The 18,130-nt window shown below is 41.1% G+C and overlaps 2 protein-coding genes across 2 annotated transcripts; one reads left to right on the top strand and one right to left on the bottom strand.

The window, feature by feature from the left end:
- Positions 1-395: 395 nt before the first annotated feature.
- On the bottom strand, positions 396-8,197 carry tm9sf1 (transmembrane 9 superfamily member 1). Its single transcript, XM_085467383.1, has 9 exons — positions 8,141-8,197; positions 6,811-7,019; positions 6,022-6,153; positions 4,798-4,920; positions 4,334-4,692; positions 3,302-3,456; positions 2,896-3,081; positions 1,923-2,196; positions 396-1,451 (listed from the first exon to the last, which is right to left on the bottom strand). The coding sequence occupies exons 2-9, from the start codon at positions 7,012-7,014 to the stop codon at positions 1,058-1,060; spliced, it is 1,827 nt and encodes a 608-aa protein (XP_085323509.1). The 5' UTR covers positions 7,015-7,019; positions 8,141-8,197; the 3' UTR covers positions 396-1,057.
- Positions 8,198-8,803: 606 nt separating this feature from the next.
- On the top strand, positions 8,804-16,265 carry fen1 (flap structure-specific endonuclease 1). Its single transcript, XM_085467385.1, has 12 exons — positions 8,804-8,879; positions 9,307-9,401; positions 9,554-9,656; positions 9,809-9,911; positions 11,678-11,741; positions 12,088-12,197; positions 12,534-12,670; positions 12,925-12,991; positions 13,242-13,373; positions 13,469-13,620; positions 15,624-15,738; positions 15,973-16,265. The coding sequence occupies exons 2-12, from the start codon at positions 9,320-9,322 to the stop codon at positions 16,048-16,050; spliced, it is 1,143 nt and encodes a 380-aa protein (XP_085323511.1). The 5' UTR covers positions 8,804-8,879; positions 9,307-9,319; the 3' UTR covers positions 16,051-16,265.
- The last annotated feature ends 1,865 nt before the right edge of the window (positions 16,266-18,130 follow it).

Genomic DNA, 18,130 nt, shown 5'->3' with positions numbered 1-18,130 from the left:
ATGGAATTATGAGTTATGGATTGGCCTCTCCAGAGTACAGACCCCAACATGAAGGAGTGTAGCATCATCTTGACAGAAAACTGAACACAAGGCAACCAAAATCCAAGAAAGAGCTTTGAATGTCGTTCGAGAAGCCTGGAGAACTATTCCTGAAGACTTCTTAAAGAAATTAGAAGACGGCTCAGTTCCATGTACGTTTGCACTTTTCAAAACATTGCTGCAACCATTTCACATTTTTCTAAAAAGAAATTAGATTGCATGAGACTTTTGCATAGCACTATAGATTTTGAGGTTATATAGCATTTCTTTAGGATCTGGTGTGAGTATGAAGAAAGTTCTACTCAACAGTTGTGACAAAACAAGACTGAAGAGGGAAAAATCCAGAACACTGGCAGTATTGTATTAAAAAGAGTTTTACTGTAAAGACTATATTTACATCAGAACCAAAATCACAGTCAATGGAGACCACAGAATACAGTTACAATATTGCCCCATTCCCCACCAACTTCAATCTAAAAGGCATCATTCTTTTTATCCGCTGCAAGGCCATGTGGAGCTCAAACAGGCCAGTGCAAAACAATGCGTTTATTAATAGCTCTTGCACAATAAGCCAAAACTACAGTACCATTCTGCTGGTCTCAGTAGGTAAAGTATATTGTGGGAAATTTAGGACATATAGCTCCAGCATAACTGTGATGGACCATGAAGCGGGAATCAGATGCTGCACAGTCTGAAAAAATCCATTCACTCACGTAGCAAATCCAACAATTTACCCATTTATCCCTGATGGGAAGCAATCATCCCTTTGTGTTGAAATATCCCCTTTTATCATAAATCTATGCGATTCCAGCCCCATACTCATCTGAGCTTTCACCAATCCAGCACGCTGTCCAAGTTTAACTATTAACCCCTTTTAAATCAAGGAAAAGGCCCCTGTTTCTCCTCACTTTAATGCAACAGGTGTGTATGAGTGAAAAAGCAAAAGAGGAGAATGAAGATTGTCTTTGTGTGCTAAGTGGAAATGTCTGTTTTAAGTTGCGTGTTTCAAATTGAATTTCTAGTCCATCTTGAGGCTACGATAGATGTAGCGAATAAATGCCAATGAGGACCAGAAGGACACGCTGCCCAGCATCAGGGAGAAGACCATCGCTGTGAGCAGGGAGTACCCAAAGAACTCAGTGCTTTGCACCAGGCCGCTCATAGAGGACCGGTTCCTATAGTAGAAAACAGAGTAGACAAAGATGAAGATGCCGGTGGATCCCGTGCTCAGCACACTCCTCCACCACCATTGGTAGTCTTCGCCAGACAGCAGGAAGTAGGTCAGTGCCACAGAGATGCAGGCGCCCACAGACAGGAGAATGGCGAAGACACACAGCAGGATACCGTACAGCGTGTAGTGCTCTCTTCCCCAAACAGTGGCAAAGATGTAGTACAGCTCCACTGAGATGGCACTTAGGGAAAGATTGGATGGAAAACAGAGTTAAAAATCCAAAAATGAGAGGGAGTAATTCTAATAGTTTATTTTACGGAAGTCAATCAATCTAAATTCAGCTTCGATGTATACTTATGTAAATGGTGCATTAAAAAAAAAGAAAGAAAAAGGAATGAAGTGCAGCAGTTCCTGGATATTTTCCTGTTTAGTTTTAATTACAGGAAACATTAGTGAATAGTGAGCAGTGATCTATAAAACATGTGAATGCAAATGAGATGACAAAAAAAAAAAAAAAATTCACTTTTGCAATAACTGCCTATTATCTTCCTAGGGCTCTGGATGATGGGTTTCCCTTTAATAGTTCACAAGTCTAATGTTAATTACTTGTGATTAAAACCATAAAGTGTTTTATTGTCACCTTTTCTAATCTCTGATCTATGAGTACACTTCTACAAATCTCCCCTTGACTAAACACCTGAGGTCAGCTCACCTGAAGGGAAGGAAGCCACCGATGGCCATGTGCACAATCGTATGTTTGTACCAGGGCTGAGTCGGGATCTGTCTGGGGATATTACGGGTGCGGCACGGTGCCTGGAAGCTGCCAGCTCGGTTCTTTCCCACAATGCCACCAATGATTGTTAGCGGGAAGCCCACCAGCAACCAAGCGCCCAGCAGCAGGAGCACGGTGGTGGCCGGCAGAGCCTGAGTAGAGCCGCTCCACCAGTGGACAGAGTTCACTACACTCCACGTGAAGAACAGTGGAGCTGGAGGGATGAATAATCAAGTTAATAAAAGAGAAGCATCTAATAATCCATGTAATGTTTCCTTTGAGGGTTGCTAGATAGCATTATGTCATAAGGAACGTGAACAAAATACTGCAAAGTGAACACAGATTCATGAGTAAATAATTTACTAGGTGGATTGTACATTCAAATATTACAACTAAGTTCCTTTCATTTACTTTGAGGGTTTTTAAGCTTATATTTAATAACATAGTTATGAAAAACTGTGACAAAGAGTAGGTTAATGGCATTCAGCACAAAGCCCAACTGGGAAACAAACCAGAGATCAGCTGGAGAGACCATCTGTGCCCACATGGTGTATACCTTCACCATCAAGTCATCCCGCAAAATACTATCAAAATCAATTATATTGATTGTTCAAAACAATTTTGAAAAAGTTTAAAAAAAAAGCACATGAAAACTGACCACATCCAAGTGCAGATATGAGAATGGAAATATCTCATTATCTAACTAAATCAGACATTAAGTCTTTAATCTTTAACCTGCCAGCTCCTTTGTAAATGGTCAACACGAGGTTTGAGTGCGGCAGATAACTGTTTCGCATTTCAAAAGTGTTGCTAGGAGGCCGAAAAACACGCACACCAACCGCACAGCCTTTGATGAGAAACTGACACGTGAACATGTGCTTTTAAATGCCGGGTCGCTTCCATTTTCACTTACCGGAGAAGAGAGATGATGTGAGGATGATGTTCCACACCCAGCGCTGGCCGTTGATCTGTGTGTAGAAACTGCACGAGACGTAGCCTGACACACAGCTGGTCAGAGCATACAGGACGATGGATGCTGAATTGATGGCGCCATGGCGGTGCACATTGAACATTCCCAGCAATGCCATGAGGATTATCGCTAAAGCAAACAAAGGACATATTTAGGCCCTTTATGTATATACAACTTTCAGGTTTTCCCTTTTACTCTAATGCTTGGGACAAAGACTGTTGTTATGGGATAGAGGTGCTCAGAAAACCAGAATGCTCCATTTCAAAGGGAATAAAAAAACAAGACACCTCACTGGGATTTAACAGGCCAGTGTTTCATTGTGTTTGTGAATTTGAGAGTCAATACTCACCTGTGGCAAGGGTAAGGAACTGAGCCCCAACTCCCAGCACAGCACACAGCAAGCTTTTGAAAGGAGGAAACCTAAATACATCAGTATGGATGATTTTCCAACCATTGTCTCCTTGGTCCAGATCATCGCAGCCACCCTCCTCTTCCACATTGTACCTGAAGGTGAAAGCAAAGTATTTTTATGACTGGGAGAACCAAAATGAGAGCAAGAAAAGTCTCTGCTATATTTACAGGTCTTGCAGGTAATACAGGTCCAGGAATTGCATACAATTTTGCACATTTAGGCCAAAAAGAAACTACATTAAGGACTAAACTTCAAATTAAAGCTTTTATTTAAACATAGTAAAATGAGAGCTTGGAGACAGAAAAAACAACAAAAGCCCTTAAAGTGTTCAACAGATAAAAGGATATAAAATAAAGGAAAGGAAAATCTCAGATTTTCCTGCACACACATCTCCTGGTTTTACAGAAAATGGTCTGAAAAAGAGAATATCCAGTAAGCTGCTCATTGCTTTGCTTTGAGCTGGCAGGAAGGCAACAGTATCTCAAATAACCACTCGTCACAACCAACGTAGAAGAGCATCTGAATAAAAAAACATGTCCAACCTTGAAGCAGATGGGCGTAAAGCAGCAGAACTCACTTGTGCTACTCCTGTCAGCCAAGAACAGGAAACTGGGGCTACAATCTCAATCAGCTTACCAAAGTCAGATATGAGAAGACTAGAAAAACTGTCTGGCCTTTTGATTTTGGTGTTAACAACGTGAAAGCATGCCTTATATCAACAAATCAGGCTGGTAGTGGTGGTGTGATGCTGTGGGAGAGACTTTCTTGGTCCACTTTGGCCTCCTACAGTATTGTGCCCAAGGGTTCTTTGGCAGGCAGACTGAAGCAGCTGGGAATTGCACCTCCAACCTTCTGTGCTCAGCCAACCCATTATTAAACCACATTAAAGGCACAAAGAGACCTGACATTTTGTTTTGTCTTTTATATTCAAGCAATGCATTATTCACTGTCTTTGCGTCACTTACTCACCTAGCAAAGTCATTCTTAAGGACTCTCATGAGAATGATGATGACGAAGCCAAGAAGCAGCACCACCAGCACCAGTGAGTTAATGATGGACAGCCAGTGGATCTCCAGTGTTTTGGGAAAGAACGAGTAGTCTCTGAGACGCTCGGCTCTCCGGGAATAGGGCAGAGATGATTCAAACCAGTGCACGCTGTAGGTATGGGTCACCGTCAGGCTGCCTCCTCCTACTCCGACACCCCCCACTGCTGCACCTGCCCCCTCCTCTAATGGAACAGGCTTAACGTCTTTTACTGAGACATTGGCAAAGATCACATAGTCGCCGTTGTACTCAATGTTGAAATCCAGGTGAGTCCACAAACCCACCTAATAGAACAGAAAAGAGGCAGGAGTTTAGAAGTAAGAGGAATGAAGCTTAGTTTGGTTTACCAAAAGCTTAGCATTTCAATAAAACATTTCTATAGTTTCTACCTTGTGGCTGTGAGGCAGGAAACCACTCTCCTCTATGTATCCTACAAAACCCCAAATTGGAATATCGTCCAGGACAAATTCAAAGTAGTACAGCTCCTCAATGGCCTCACGAAGCTCGTCCACCTACCAAGGAAAAAAACAAGCACCAACAGTTAACAGATGACATATTTTAAGCAGTAGTTGTTGTCATTATTTGTTCTAATATGATGGGATCACTGTTTTTTGTCCTTGTCGATATACATGGTCTAGAAATAGTGTCTCTGTATGTTGCTATTAACTTGTATGTAACATCAACCTGGCAGAGAGTCTACAGATGAAAATTAGCCAAGGGCTATAATCTGGCACATTTACATTTGTTAAAATATTCATTAATATGTATTGTCCCTCTTTTTTTTTTTTATTAGAACAAGGTTGTGGCCTCACATAATGAAACAGCTGTGCTAAAGTTGTACAGATGTTTATTATGTGAAACTGCTATTTTACAGACTCCAAGGTTCAGCATACAACAAAGTACAGGTGTAACAGCAAATATCAAGAGGGATTCGATCCTGATACGGATACATGTATCCAAGGTAACACAGGATGAAAGACTTCCATAAAATGCAAAAAACCCCAAAAGTTTTAGTTTTATTATCTTATCCAGGAAAAGAAAAAATAACTGCTACAGAACAGCAGATCTAAAAAGGAAATCCGTTTGCACATAATTTCTGGCCACTTTGAGAATGGCCTTGATTTCCATTAAACAAGGTCCAGGAAACATTCCTCAGAGATTTTGAGCACAGTCAATGCGATGTTTATTTAAGCTTTGTGACATGGTTTGTTAACCTCCTTGAAGCAGAAGATGGTATACGGAGGTGGTCAGCCAGTTCTGACTCATCAGACCAGGAAACATTTCTCCAGTCTTTGGTGAGCCTGTGTGAACTGTAGCCTCTGCTGTCCTGACAGGTGCTGTAGCCCATCCACTCTACTGTCATTTTATATGTCCAGAGATGCTCTTTTGCATACCTTGGTTGTAGGAGCCATTTTTGGGTTAATACCCCATGTTGCCGCTAGAGGTCACCTTTTTCAGTTTTCTGTATGGGAAACTCGAGTTGAGGAGTAGAATAGCATTTTTGTTTCATTTGTAAGCGGTGCTGGTCAAAGCTTTCAGTGTTTGCAGTTTATAACCAACCAGTTTTCTGATGTTAAGCATGTTAACTATTACAAATTTACTCGTGTAAATACCTGTTTTTCTGAAAGAGTGAGCTGGCAGAGAATTGTTTTCTCCACATTCTTTTTGAAGCGGATGTTATATAAAGACTCAGCCATTCTGTCACCATCCAGCACTTCTCCCAGGCTCAGAGATTTATGATGTACCTGATGAAAGAAGTATTAGCATTTAATATACAGAATGTTTAAAAAAGTGCCAGATTAGTTGATCATAATTCTGAGAGCAGTTATTTTAAAACTGCCAGCTAAATAAAAATCAATACAATGTTACTCCGGCCTTTGAAAATGCAGGCTAAACTGCTACCAACACAATCAAACTTCCAATAATGACTTTTCCCTTAAACCTGTGAGCCATTAAATAAACTATCAACTTAAAGGAAAAGCTTGTGTTTTGGTGGAATGTGTGAATTCCTAACAGCAAATCAGTTACACAAAATTATTATTATTATTACTCTTATGTTTCAAGATGTCATTTTTTATCACATTTTTACAAGAAAATGCCATGATCTTTCTATAAAAAGACACTTCTTTACTCAACATGAATTAATACGTGTTTTCAGATTTTTTGGTTGGGAGTAACACTTCACCTCAATATCACATCCTGACGTAGAAACAAACAGATAAGGGATAAAATATAACATAGTAAAGTCTTTTCTTTGGACTCTGAGATAAAAATATGTTCACAGGAACTGGAGATGTAAGCCCTGAGATTTAGATATTATCATTACTCATCGACATGTCTCCAGTTCCTCTGTTTTGTTACAACAGACCAACACCACGCAGTGACACAGAACTAACACTGACCTTCTCCGGCCTGCAAACAGGCAATGTGTAATAGTGATATGTCTCCTGGGGGTTATGATAAGGGCCCACTTTGTTGACATAAAGAGTCACATTGTCTCCAATCTTGTAACCAAGGGCCCAGCCTAAGAACAAGAACAGGATCAAGACAGAGTGCAGCATCATCCTCTGACAGCCACCTGACGTGCGTCCTGTTCCACGACACATGGCCCCTGTTGAAAACACGACAGCTTATCAGTTCAGGTTCATTTTAAGCTAGCCTGTCTCTCACTTTTGTGCACTTCAAATGTGGCACGTAATTATCTTAACGCAGAGAGGTAGAACTGCACAATTTTATGCAACGTCATTCCTGCGATGCTTCAACAAACACAGCAGAAAATGATGAAACTGGCTCAAATACAGATGCTGTGTAACCACAGTGAATTGCAATGCATTTCATCAGTTTCATCAGCCCAAAAGAGGGTTTGGAATCAAATAAGCACCGTCAATTTCTGTATGTTGGAGTTTACAAGAGCAAAAAATAAGTAACATTGCTCAGAGCTTAAGTTTTCATCCAGGTGCAGAGTTTCAGAGTTGCTTTCAATTTCAAAGTATATTAGACAAACATTAGTGTTCATGTTATGCTTAACTTTCATATGAACATGTATTAAGTTTGTGTTGGAATGGTGACGCATTATATACAATGCCACACCTCCCCTTTCATTTGCATACTCTACAAAGCACACAAATGTGTTCCCTATCAACCACATTTCCTGAAAAACCACAATCCTCACATTTTTTTTGCAAATGATAGAAGGAGAACTTCAGAAGGGCGACCTAAAGTTATTGCTGATGTGGCATTAGTGTTGAATTTCACAGCAATGCAAATTTGGTCTGAGTGGTAAAGTTGCAATGCCTTTGACATAAGGCATTGCAACTTTGATCGTCCCCTGTGACGAACTAAAGAGTAGCGTCACAGCTCTATGCACATCTGAACTTTTTACTAATTACAGGACTACATAAGAAGCCCATAAAGTATTTAGAAAGACTCAAGCCAAAAGAGTTAAATCAGTTGAATGAATAATAGCAGTAAACAGGCAGAAACAGGCAGAAATGCCTCACACAGCGAGATAAGTAATAGTATATACAAGAACTGTAATAAGCAGTAAGAGCAAGGTCGCAACACTACAAGCTCTGTCCTGTTTCTGTGGACAGCAGTATGCTTATAATCAAAGGGGGCCTCCTTAAATTAAGTAAAGCAAGCGATTCATCCACATCAACACTGTTTTACTCCAAATAAGCACATGCTCGCTAAAAAAAGACTACAACAACGAAATCAACACAGTCGATCTACCGTTCTCTGCGTCGTCAGTCCCGATGCTCCAGATCCAACAAAATCTGTCTGTCCGCCGGCTTCCTTGGACTTCAGGCCCCAGTAGGCTGCTCTCTTCTCCGCTACACTGGAGCTCAGTGTGAAGATTCAGCCTTACAGCCGAGCATCTTGGAAATTCTTGATACTTTGTGTAAACGTAATATCACTACCTTCATATCCGGGTACACTGAGTACTTTTATTCGCACATGGGCCAGTGTGGAAGAAGAAGAAGAGCTCCGACTCCACGTCACCTTACAAAATAAAAATAACGACGACTCGGCTGAGTTTTCCGGATTGGGCGGGGAAACAAGAATACACCTGAAATGTTACCGGTTAATCCCAGCCGGTGACAAATTTCACTCACAAGCAATGTAAAATAAACGTGGAGTATTTACGGTCTTTAACGCCTCGGGAAATTATGAACTAAAAGGTAGGAGTTCGCAGCTTTCGACGGTGTTATTTTCCCCCTTTTTCCAATAAACCGGATTTCCTTCAACGGTAAATAACCAATCAGTGCCTTCGCGGGTCTTCCGTGTCGGAACTCAGGCCTGATTAATAAACCCTGCACTATCGATGCACGGGTTTTAGGAGTACCTGGAAGTGCGGCGCTCGATAGATCGATAGAAAATGCCTGCTATTTGATTTCCCGCGAAACAGTCACAATTCCTCGCGCTCTAGGACGTGGAGTAGCTGCACGAGCTGAGGCGTTTTACTAAATTGGTGAGTCCGTTGTAAATGTTAACATTATATAACCTGAAAGCTAGCTTTGATAATAGATGGCTACATCCTGTGGCATTTTCATTGAGGTCAGCTGGTACACACTAGTAGATCAAAGCCAGGACACATTTCTGCTCTCCAGTTTGCTTACATGAACCCGTCGATTTAAAGATCATTGTAAATTCACAAACCTGGCACACACATTGCTGAGAGATAACAAATGACGTGGAGCTCGTCTTTTAATTGATACGAAGCCTCCGTTTAAAAAAAAAAAAAAGGTTCGTATTTGTAAATAACTTGTACTGTGACCTCATTGTTTTCTCAAGCTTCTGCAGACCTGCACCAGTGATGGGGCCTTTGTGAAATGCAGTTGGGATTGAAATGACACAGCATGTTAATCCAAGAGCTTCACTCTCTCTCTTGTTCTCAGATATTCTGACACAATGGGAATACACGGACTTGCCAAGCTAATTGCTGACCAGGCCCCTGGTGCCATTAAAGAGCAAGACATAAAGAACTTCTTTGGTAACTGTTCCAGAATACACTCCTTATACATAAGTGATGCATGAGTGTCGGTCTACCCTCAGTTTGTTGCAACATACAGTCTGTATGATGCATGATGGAATGCTAACTCTTTATGTCATTGTTGAACAAGCACCTCTTTTCACCTTCTGTAGGCAGGAAAATTGCTATTGATGCCTCGATGTGCATCTACCAGTTTCTGATTGCTGTGCGACAGGATGGTAACGTTCTACAGAATGAAGATGGAGAGACAACAAGGTACTGCTGCAACAATAAACATTTAAAATTGAATAAGAAGACCTAATTGTAGATCATTTGCAGATGCAGTAGTTCCTCTGTTGAAACTTAGTGATTTGTAGCTCAGGTCTGAGTACACAAGAATGATTTTTGCCTTTACTCCTTTCTTCAAGCCACCTAATGGGGATGTTCTACCGCACCATCCGCATGTTGGAACATGGAATCAAACCTGTGTATGTGTTTGACGGCAAGCCCCCACAGCTCAAGTCAGCAGAGGTGAGTAAGGATTTCCTCTGGTCCTCACCCATCTGCAAATGGAAACATTTGTTTTCAGTGCAGTGGATTTCTGTCACTCATTTACAGTGGGGCAAAAAAAGTATTTAGTCAGCCACCGATTGTGCAAGTTCCCCCACTTAAAATGATGACAGAGGTCAGTAATTTGCACCAGAGGTACACTTCAACTGTGAGAGACAGAATGGGGAAAAAAAAACCATGAATCCACATGGTAGGATTTGTAAAGAATTTATTCGTAAATCAGGGTGGAAAATAAGTATTTGGTCAATAACAAAAATACAACTCAATACTTTGTAACATAACCTTTGTTGGCAATAACAGAGGTCAAACGTTTACTATAGGTCTTTACCAGGTTTGCACACACAGTAGCTGGTATTTTGGCCCATTCCTCCATGCAGATCTTCTCGAGAGCAGTGATGTTTTGGGGCTGTCGCCGAGCAACACGGACTTTCAACTCCCGCCACAGATTTTCTATGGGGTTGAGGTCTGGAGACTGGCTAGGCCACTCCAGGACTTTCAAATGCTTCTTACGGAGCCACTCCTTTGTTGCCCGGGCGGTGTGTTTTGGATCATTGTCATATTGGAAGACCCAGCCTCGTTTCATCTTCAAAGTTCTCACTGATGGAAGGAGGTTTTGGCTCAAAATCTCATGATACATGGCCCCATTCATTCTGTCCTTAACACGGATCAGTCGTCCTGTCCCCTTGGCAGAAAAACAGCCCCATAGCATGATGTTTCCACCCCCATGCTTCACAGTAGGTATGGTGTTCTTGGGATGCAACTCAGTATTCTTCTTCCTCCAAACACGACGAGTTGAGTTTATACCAAAAAGTTCTACTTTGGTTTCATCTGACCACATGACATTCTCCCAATCCTCTGCTGTATCATCCATGTGCTCTCTGGCAAACTTCAGACGGGCCTGGACATGCACTGGCTTCAGCAGCGGAACACGTCTGGCACTGCGGGATTTGATTCCCTGCCGTTGTAGTGTGTTACTGATGGTGACCTTTGTTACTTTGGTCCCAGCTCTCTGCAGGTCATTCACCAGGTCCCCCCGTGTGGTTCTGGGATCTTTGCTCACCGTTCTCATGATCATTTTGACCCCACGGGATGAGATCTTGTGTGGAGCCCCAGATCGAGGGAGATTATCAGTGGTCTTGTATGTCTTCCATTTTCTGATGATTGCTCCCACAGTTGATTTTTTCACACCAAGCTGCTTGCCTATTGTAGATTCACTCTTCCCAGTCTGGTGCAGGTCTACAATACTTTTCCTGGTGTCCTTCGAAAGCTCTTTGGTCTTGGCCGTGGCGGAGTTTGGAGTCTGACTGTTTGAGGCTGTGGACAGGTGTCTTTTATACAGATGATGAGTTCAAACAGGTGCCATTCATACAGGTAACGAGTGGGGGACAGAAAAGCTTCTTACAAAAGACGTTACAGGTCTGTGAGAGCCAGAGATTTTCCTTGTTTGAGGTGACCAAATACTTATTTTCCACCCTGATTTACGAATAAATTCTTTACAAATCCTACCATGTGAATTCATGGATTTTTTTTTTCACATTCTGTCTCTCACAGTTGAAGTGTACCTCTGGTGCAAATTACTGACCTCTGTCATCATTTTAGGTGGGGGAACTTGCACAATCGGTGGCTGACTAAATACTTTTTTGCCCCACTGTATGTCAGCAACTCCTTACATGCTCTGTTTCATACTGACAGCTCTCTCTCATTCTGATCGTGTCTTCATCTTCTAGCTTGAGAAAAGAGGGGAGAGGAGAGCCGAAGCTGAGAAGATGCTTGCCCAGGCCCAAGAAATTGGTAAAGACTTTTGGGGGGGGGCGGTTGTTGGTCAAAGAGTTTAAAGTCAGCATGGTTTGTTGGAAGTTGCTAGTTTTTAAACCAAACTTGAACTCAGACTATATCACAAGTATTGTGGGAAAGTCTGTGAACATGTTTTCCTTTAGGCATGAAAGTCTACCGTAATTGTCGGACTATAAGCCGCTACTTTTTGCACAAGCTTTGAACCCTGCAGCTTTTAGTCAGGTGCTACTAATGTATGTACAAAACAGGATTTTCCCCCGATTTTAGCTCGTGCGGCTAATATTCAGGTGCGCTTTGTAGTCCGGAAAATACGGTAATTGGATTTTATTCTCTCTCAAACCAGGGGAGCAAGAGAACATTGACAAGTTCACTAAGCGTCTGGTTAAAGTCACCAAGCAGCATAATGATGAGTGTAAGAAGCTCCTGACCCTGATGGGAGTGCCTTACATTGAGGTGAGATTTCTATTTCTTCACATTTTTGTGGCATCGAGAATATTTCCACACTTCTTACACAGTTTGGAGACATCACTCCCATGAATGATTTGTGTTTTAGTGTTTTTACAATATAATAGGCTTCTTATCCTCTTACCCATACTAAGTTACAGTTACACAGTCCAGCTGGGGTCAATCACAGAGAAAGACAGAAATGTAATGAAATTATGCCTAAAGCTTAAAAATATACATGAATTGGGATTCTGCAGTGCAGTTTGAGGTAGTTGCATTAAGACAGATTGTGTGTATCATTCTGTTAGATGTAATTTTATTTATTTATTTTTCATTTCCTTAAAGGCTCCATGTGAAGCTGAGGCCAGCTGTGCTGCTCTGGTTAAAGGAGGGAAGGTGTTTGCCACGGCAACAGAGGATATGGACGGGCTGACCTTTGGGACAAACATCCTTCTCAGACATCTCACAGCCAGCGAAGCAAAGTATGAACCGGCATCGCCTTTGACAGAGATATTAGCAGAGTGGAAATGACTTAAAGCTGTTGCCTTAATTCTACATCAGATTTATGTTTACCATATGAATATATGTGTATATGAGATGGTTTAAATGAATAAGTTCACGCTTAAAATTCATAAATTTGAACCAAGTTTCGAGGTTTTAGGATTTGGTAGTTTGATACCCACTATAGCAGCATAAATAGTAGTCATTAACTATAAGCTGTTCATTATTGTTTCAGGAAACTTCCTATTCAAGAGTTCCACTTCAATCGCATCCTGCAGGACATCGGCCTGACCAATGAACAGGTACATTTTTTTTTTTCCTGACTTTTACAAAGGTTTATATAAATAAGTTTCTCTTTAAATCTGAAGCACTTCCCGTGCTTCTCTCATGATGACACAACTATCACCTGGTGCGTGTCAGCATCCTGTGCTGTTTGTTCAAAGATATGTGGTGGTACTCTCCTGGCTATCAGATGTTTGTGCTGTGGAGCTTTAAACACAACATTAATCTCAGTCTTTCTTGACATTTCCTCCTTTCCGTGCTCCATCCCAGTTCATTGACCTGTGTATTCTGTTGGGCTGTGACTACTGCGGAACTATCAAGGGGATCGGCCCAAAGAGAGCAATCGACCTCATCAAACAGCACGGCAGCATCGAAGAGATTCTAGAGAACATTGATTCCAATGTAAGTTAAAGGTTGCTGTAGTCTGTAGTGCGGGTCAGCTGAGCGAGGTGCTGGTTCTGATTCTGTGTTTGTGCGCAATGCTTGTCTTTATGCAGAAGCACCCTGCTCCAGAAGACTGGCTGTACAAAGAAGCCAGGGGTTTGTTTTTGAAGCCAGAAGTGGTGGATTGTTCTACAGTGGAGCTGAAGTGGAACGAGCCGGATGAAGAAGGACTGATCCAATTCATGTGCGAAGAGAAACAGTTCAGGTGAACTAAATATTGACTCATTCTTATCTTCTGCTTTACCTATTTACTTAGTTTGACTGAGATGATCTGTTGTTGCTGTGACTTTGACTACACACACTTTTTGTTTAATGTTTGACCACTAGGTGGCACTGTTGTCTCTGTACATGAAGTGTTTCTGGCATCTTTTGCGTTCAATGGTTGATCATCTGCCTCCATCCAATCCTATCGTCCTCCTGTCACACAAACCTTCTGCATGTCCTCCTTTACTACAAACCGGATTCCAAAAAAGTTGGGACACCAAACAAATTGTGAATAAAAACTGAATGCAATGATGTGGAGATGGCAACTGTCAATATTTTATTCAGAATAGAACATAAACCACGGAACAAAAGTTTAAACTGAGAAAATTTATCATTTTAAGGGAAAAATATGCTGATTCAAAATGTCAGGGTGTCAACAAATCCCAAAAAAGTTGGGACAAGGCCATTCTCACCACTGTGTGGCATCTCCCCTTCTTCTTACAACACTCAACAGACGTCTGGGGACCGAGGACACCAGTTTCTCAAGTTTAGAAATAGGAATGCTCTCCCATTCTTGTCTAATACAGGCCTCTAACTGTTCAATCGTCTTGGGCCTTCTTTGTCGCACCTTCCTCTTTATGATGCGCCAAATGTTCTCTATAGGTGAAAGATCTGGACTGCAGACTGGCCATTTCAGTACCCGGATCCTTCTCCTACGCAGCCATGATGTTGTGACTGATGCAGAATGTGGCCTCTCATTATCTTGTTGAAAAATGCAGGGTCTTCCCTGGAATATATTTTTCTGCATTGATGGTGCCTTTCCAGACATGCAAGCTGCCCATGCCACACGCACCCATGCAACCTCATACCATCAGAGATGCAGGCTTCTGAACTGAGCGTTGATAACAACTTGGGTTGTCCTTGTCCTCTTTGGTCCGGATGACATGGCGTCCCACATTTCCAAAAAGAACTTCAAATTGTGACTCGTCTGACCACAGAACAGTCTTCCATTTTGCCACACTCCATTTTAAATGATCCCTGGCCCAGTGAAAACGCCTGAGCTTGTAGATCTTGCTTAGAAATGGCTTCTTCTTTGCACTGTAGAGTTTCAGCTGGCAACGGCAGATGGCACGGTGGATTGTGTTCATTGACAATGGTTTCTGGAACTATTCCTGAGCCCATTCTGTGATTTCCTTTACAGTAGCATTGCTGTTTGTGGTGCAGTGTCGTTTAAGGGCCCGGAGATCACGGGCATCCAGTATGGGTTTACGCCCTTGACCCTTACGCACAGAGATTGTTCTAGATTCTCTGAATCTTCGGATGATGTTATGCAGTTGATGACGATAACTGCAAAGTCTTTGCAATTTTTCGCTGGGTAACACCTTTCTGATATTGCTCCACTATCTTTCAGCGCAGCATTGTGCGAATTGGTGATCCTCTACCCATCTTGGCTTCTGAGAGACACTGCCACTCTGAGAAGCTCTTTTTATAACCAATCATGTTGCCAATTAACCTAATTAGTGTTAATTGGTCTTCCAGCTCTTCATTATGCTCAAATTTACTTTTTCCAGCCTCTTATTGCTACTTGTCCCAACTTTTTTTGGGATTTGTTGACACCGTGGAATTTTGAATCAACATTTTTTTCCTTTAAAATGATAAATTTTCTCAGTTTAAACTTTTGTTCTTTATGTCCTATTTATGTCCTATTCTGAATAAAATATTGACATTTGCCGTCTCCACATCATTGCATTCAGTTCTTATTCACAATTTGTTTAGTGTCCCAACCTTTTTGGAATCCGGTTTGTACATCTATGAACCTCCTCTGTGCTTCTCTTTTCCTCCTGCCTGACGCCTCCACTTCTTTAGAAAAAGATATTTGATGTACAGTGTGTTCATCTTGCAGGTTTATACTTTTTTTTTTTTTTTTTTTTTGCCTGTTAAATATGTGAACGAACATGCTCATAGGATAAGTAGCTTTTATTTATTTTGTGTATGTGTGTGCAGTGAGGACAGGATCCGTAACGGCTGTAAGAAGATTGTGAAGAGCAGACAGGGCAGCACGCAGGGACGTTTGGACTCTTTCTTCACTGTCACTGGGTCTCTGTCGTCCAAGCGAAAGGTACATGTCAGAAAACTATGGTACTGAGTGTGTGTTCCTTTTTTATGTTTTGTTTGCTTGTTTTTCTGTGTTTAAAATTCTTTCTATTCCTCTTGTAACTATAAAAAGCAGGCAGAAGTGTTTGACTGACATATTTAATTTAGATCTCGTTATAAAAACAGGAAACTGCTGGTGTAGACTCATTTCTTTTCTTAGTCCTGACACTTTCTATACTGCTTTCTTTTTCTTTGTCAGGAACCTGAGATTAAAGGATCAGCAAAGAAAAAGCAGAAAACTGGAGCCACACCAGGCAAATTTAAGAAAGCCAAATAGACTGAATGTATCCATAAATTAATGAGATGTTATTGTGATGAGTGATGTTTGGAGTTAAGACAAAAGGAAACTGCTACTGTTACTTTTTTGTAACTTTCTGTTGGATCACCTAACGAAACCTGAGCTAGCTGTATTTTAATGAGTGTTGGACATTTTTATTTCAAGTGTTGGAAATAAAAAAAATAAATAAAAGTTTTTTTTTGTAAAGATCCTCATTTGTTGCCCTTTAACAGTACTGTGCAAAAGTCTGAAACTTCCCCTCTTATCTTTATATTTTGCTACCAATGAGCTAGCCAATAGTTCTCCAGAGTTCCCTAATGTCTTGCAAAGTTTTTTTTTTTGTTTTTTTTTTTTTTTTGTCCTCTCACGTTCAGTCTACTTGCATCCAACCATCAGGCAACATGACAAACAACTAATTTCAAACTTTTCAACAAGGTGATTTTCAAAAAACTGTTATTCTATGGCCATGATACAAAAAGCTATTAGGTGAAAATCTACTTTGATGAGTCTAATATTTAGAATACATTTTGGTTTATAGATAACATAAGATAAACCTTTATTAGTTCCAAAAGTAGGAAATTTACTTGGTCATGGCAGAAAGTGGACAGTATAAAGTTAAGAGCAGCAAAAATTAAGAAAAAAAACAAAAAATCAAATCAATTTAAATGAAATTTAAAAAAAAAAAAAAACTTTGTCACAGGCAGTGGAAAATAAAATGTTCAAATGTACAGTCTAAAGAATGTACCATGTAAAATGGAATATAAATATGGACATCTGTATTTTAAGAATATAAATGTATGTATGGAAACTTAAAGTAAGACTAAATGTAGACTTGGCCAAGTTGTATACATGTACACAGCGAGCGTTTGTGTGTGTATATATACACAGAGTGGATGTGTAAATAAAACGAGAACATTGTAGACACACACACACACACACTTGCACATTCTGACCAAGCAGTAATAGCTTCACCCAAAAATTGCATGGCATCAGAAAAATTGCACTCAGTAATATTGCACATAAGAGAGACTAAGCAAAGGCATAGTGTATTGGAATTGTGTTTGTCCGTGTGTGTGTGGTCATCTGCAAAGTCTTTGTTGTGGAGTCTGACAGCAGTTAGAAGGAAAGTCCTGTGGCATCGCTCTGTCCCACATCGTGGGTGCTGCAGCCTGCCCCTGAAGGAGCTGCTCAGTGCCTTCAGAGTCTCCTGCGTGGAGTGGAAGATGTTGTTGTCATGGAGAAATATATTCCATGATTTCTTTTTTTAACTCAAATTGCTTCAATTGGCCTCTCTGAAGTTCAACATAACTGTGGGATCAATTGGACAGAGAACAAAATCAAAAGGCAGCCAACATCCAAAGAAGAGCTTCAAATGTGCTTGAAGAAGCCTGGAGAACTATTCCTAAAGACTACTTAAAGAAATGTCAGGAAAGCTGCTGTACTGATGGGCCGATTGATCCAAATATCAATATTGCACTGCTATGTTTAGTTGTGCTGCAGTTATGTGACTCGGAGGCACTGAGAAGAGCTGTAAAGCTTTGTTTTATTGGAAATGAAAAAACATTCCTCAAACATGAACAATTTCTGAACTTCTTAATAATAATACTGATCCCCATGGGGACATTAGTCCTCTGCATTTGACCCATTCACTCAGTGAAGCAGTGGGCAGCCACTAAGCAGGCGCACCAGGGAGCAATGTGTAGGGACGGTACCTTGCTCAGGGTTGTCATGTGAGGGCTGTGTGCAGGCAGGAATGGTGGACCCAAAGTGCAGACACTCGGAGGCAAAACGTGAACTCGAAACAGCTTTAATGCTAAACTAAAAGTTACAAAACTGAGAATCCAAAAATAAACTCAGGCAGACAGACAGAACACACAGCACAGACACAGAGAAACACAGGGCTTAAATACACAGAGGGAGCAATCAGGGAATGGGTAACAGGAGGGAAACACAGCTGGGGCAAATCAGCAAAACCAGATACATTAACATGGACCTTCAAAGTAAAACAGGAAACACAACACAGAGGCGCAGACTTGACACAGGGATACAGCGACTATAGAACAGAACAGAACACCAGAAC

This window comes from Copadichromis virginalis, linkage group LG9 (assembly GCF_057382275.1).
Source record: "Copadichromis virginalis isolate Kocher_CV1m ecotype Utaka linkage group LG9, C_Virginalis_male_GT1.1, whole genome shotgun sequence".
NCBI lineage: Eukaryota > Metazoa > Chordata > Actinopteri > Cichliformes > Cichlidae > Copadichromis > Copadichromis virginalis.
The sequence above is the reverse complement of the archived record's forward strand: the minus strand, read 5'-3'. Positions and strand labels throughout refer to the sequence as shown.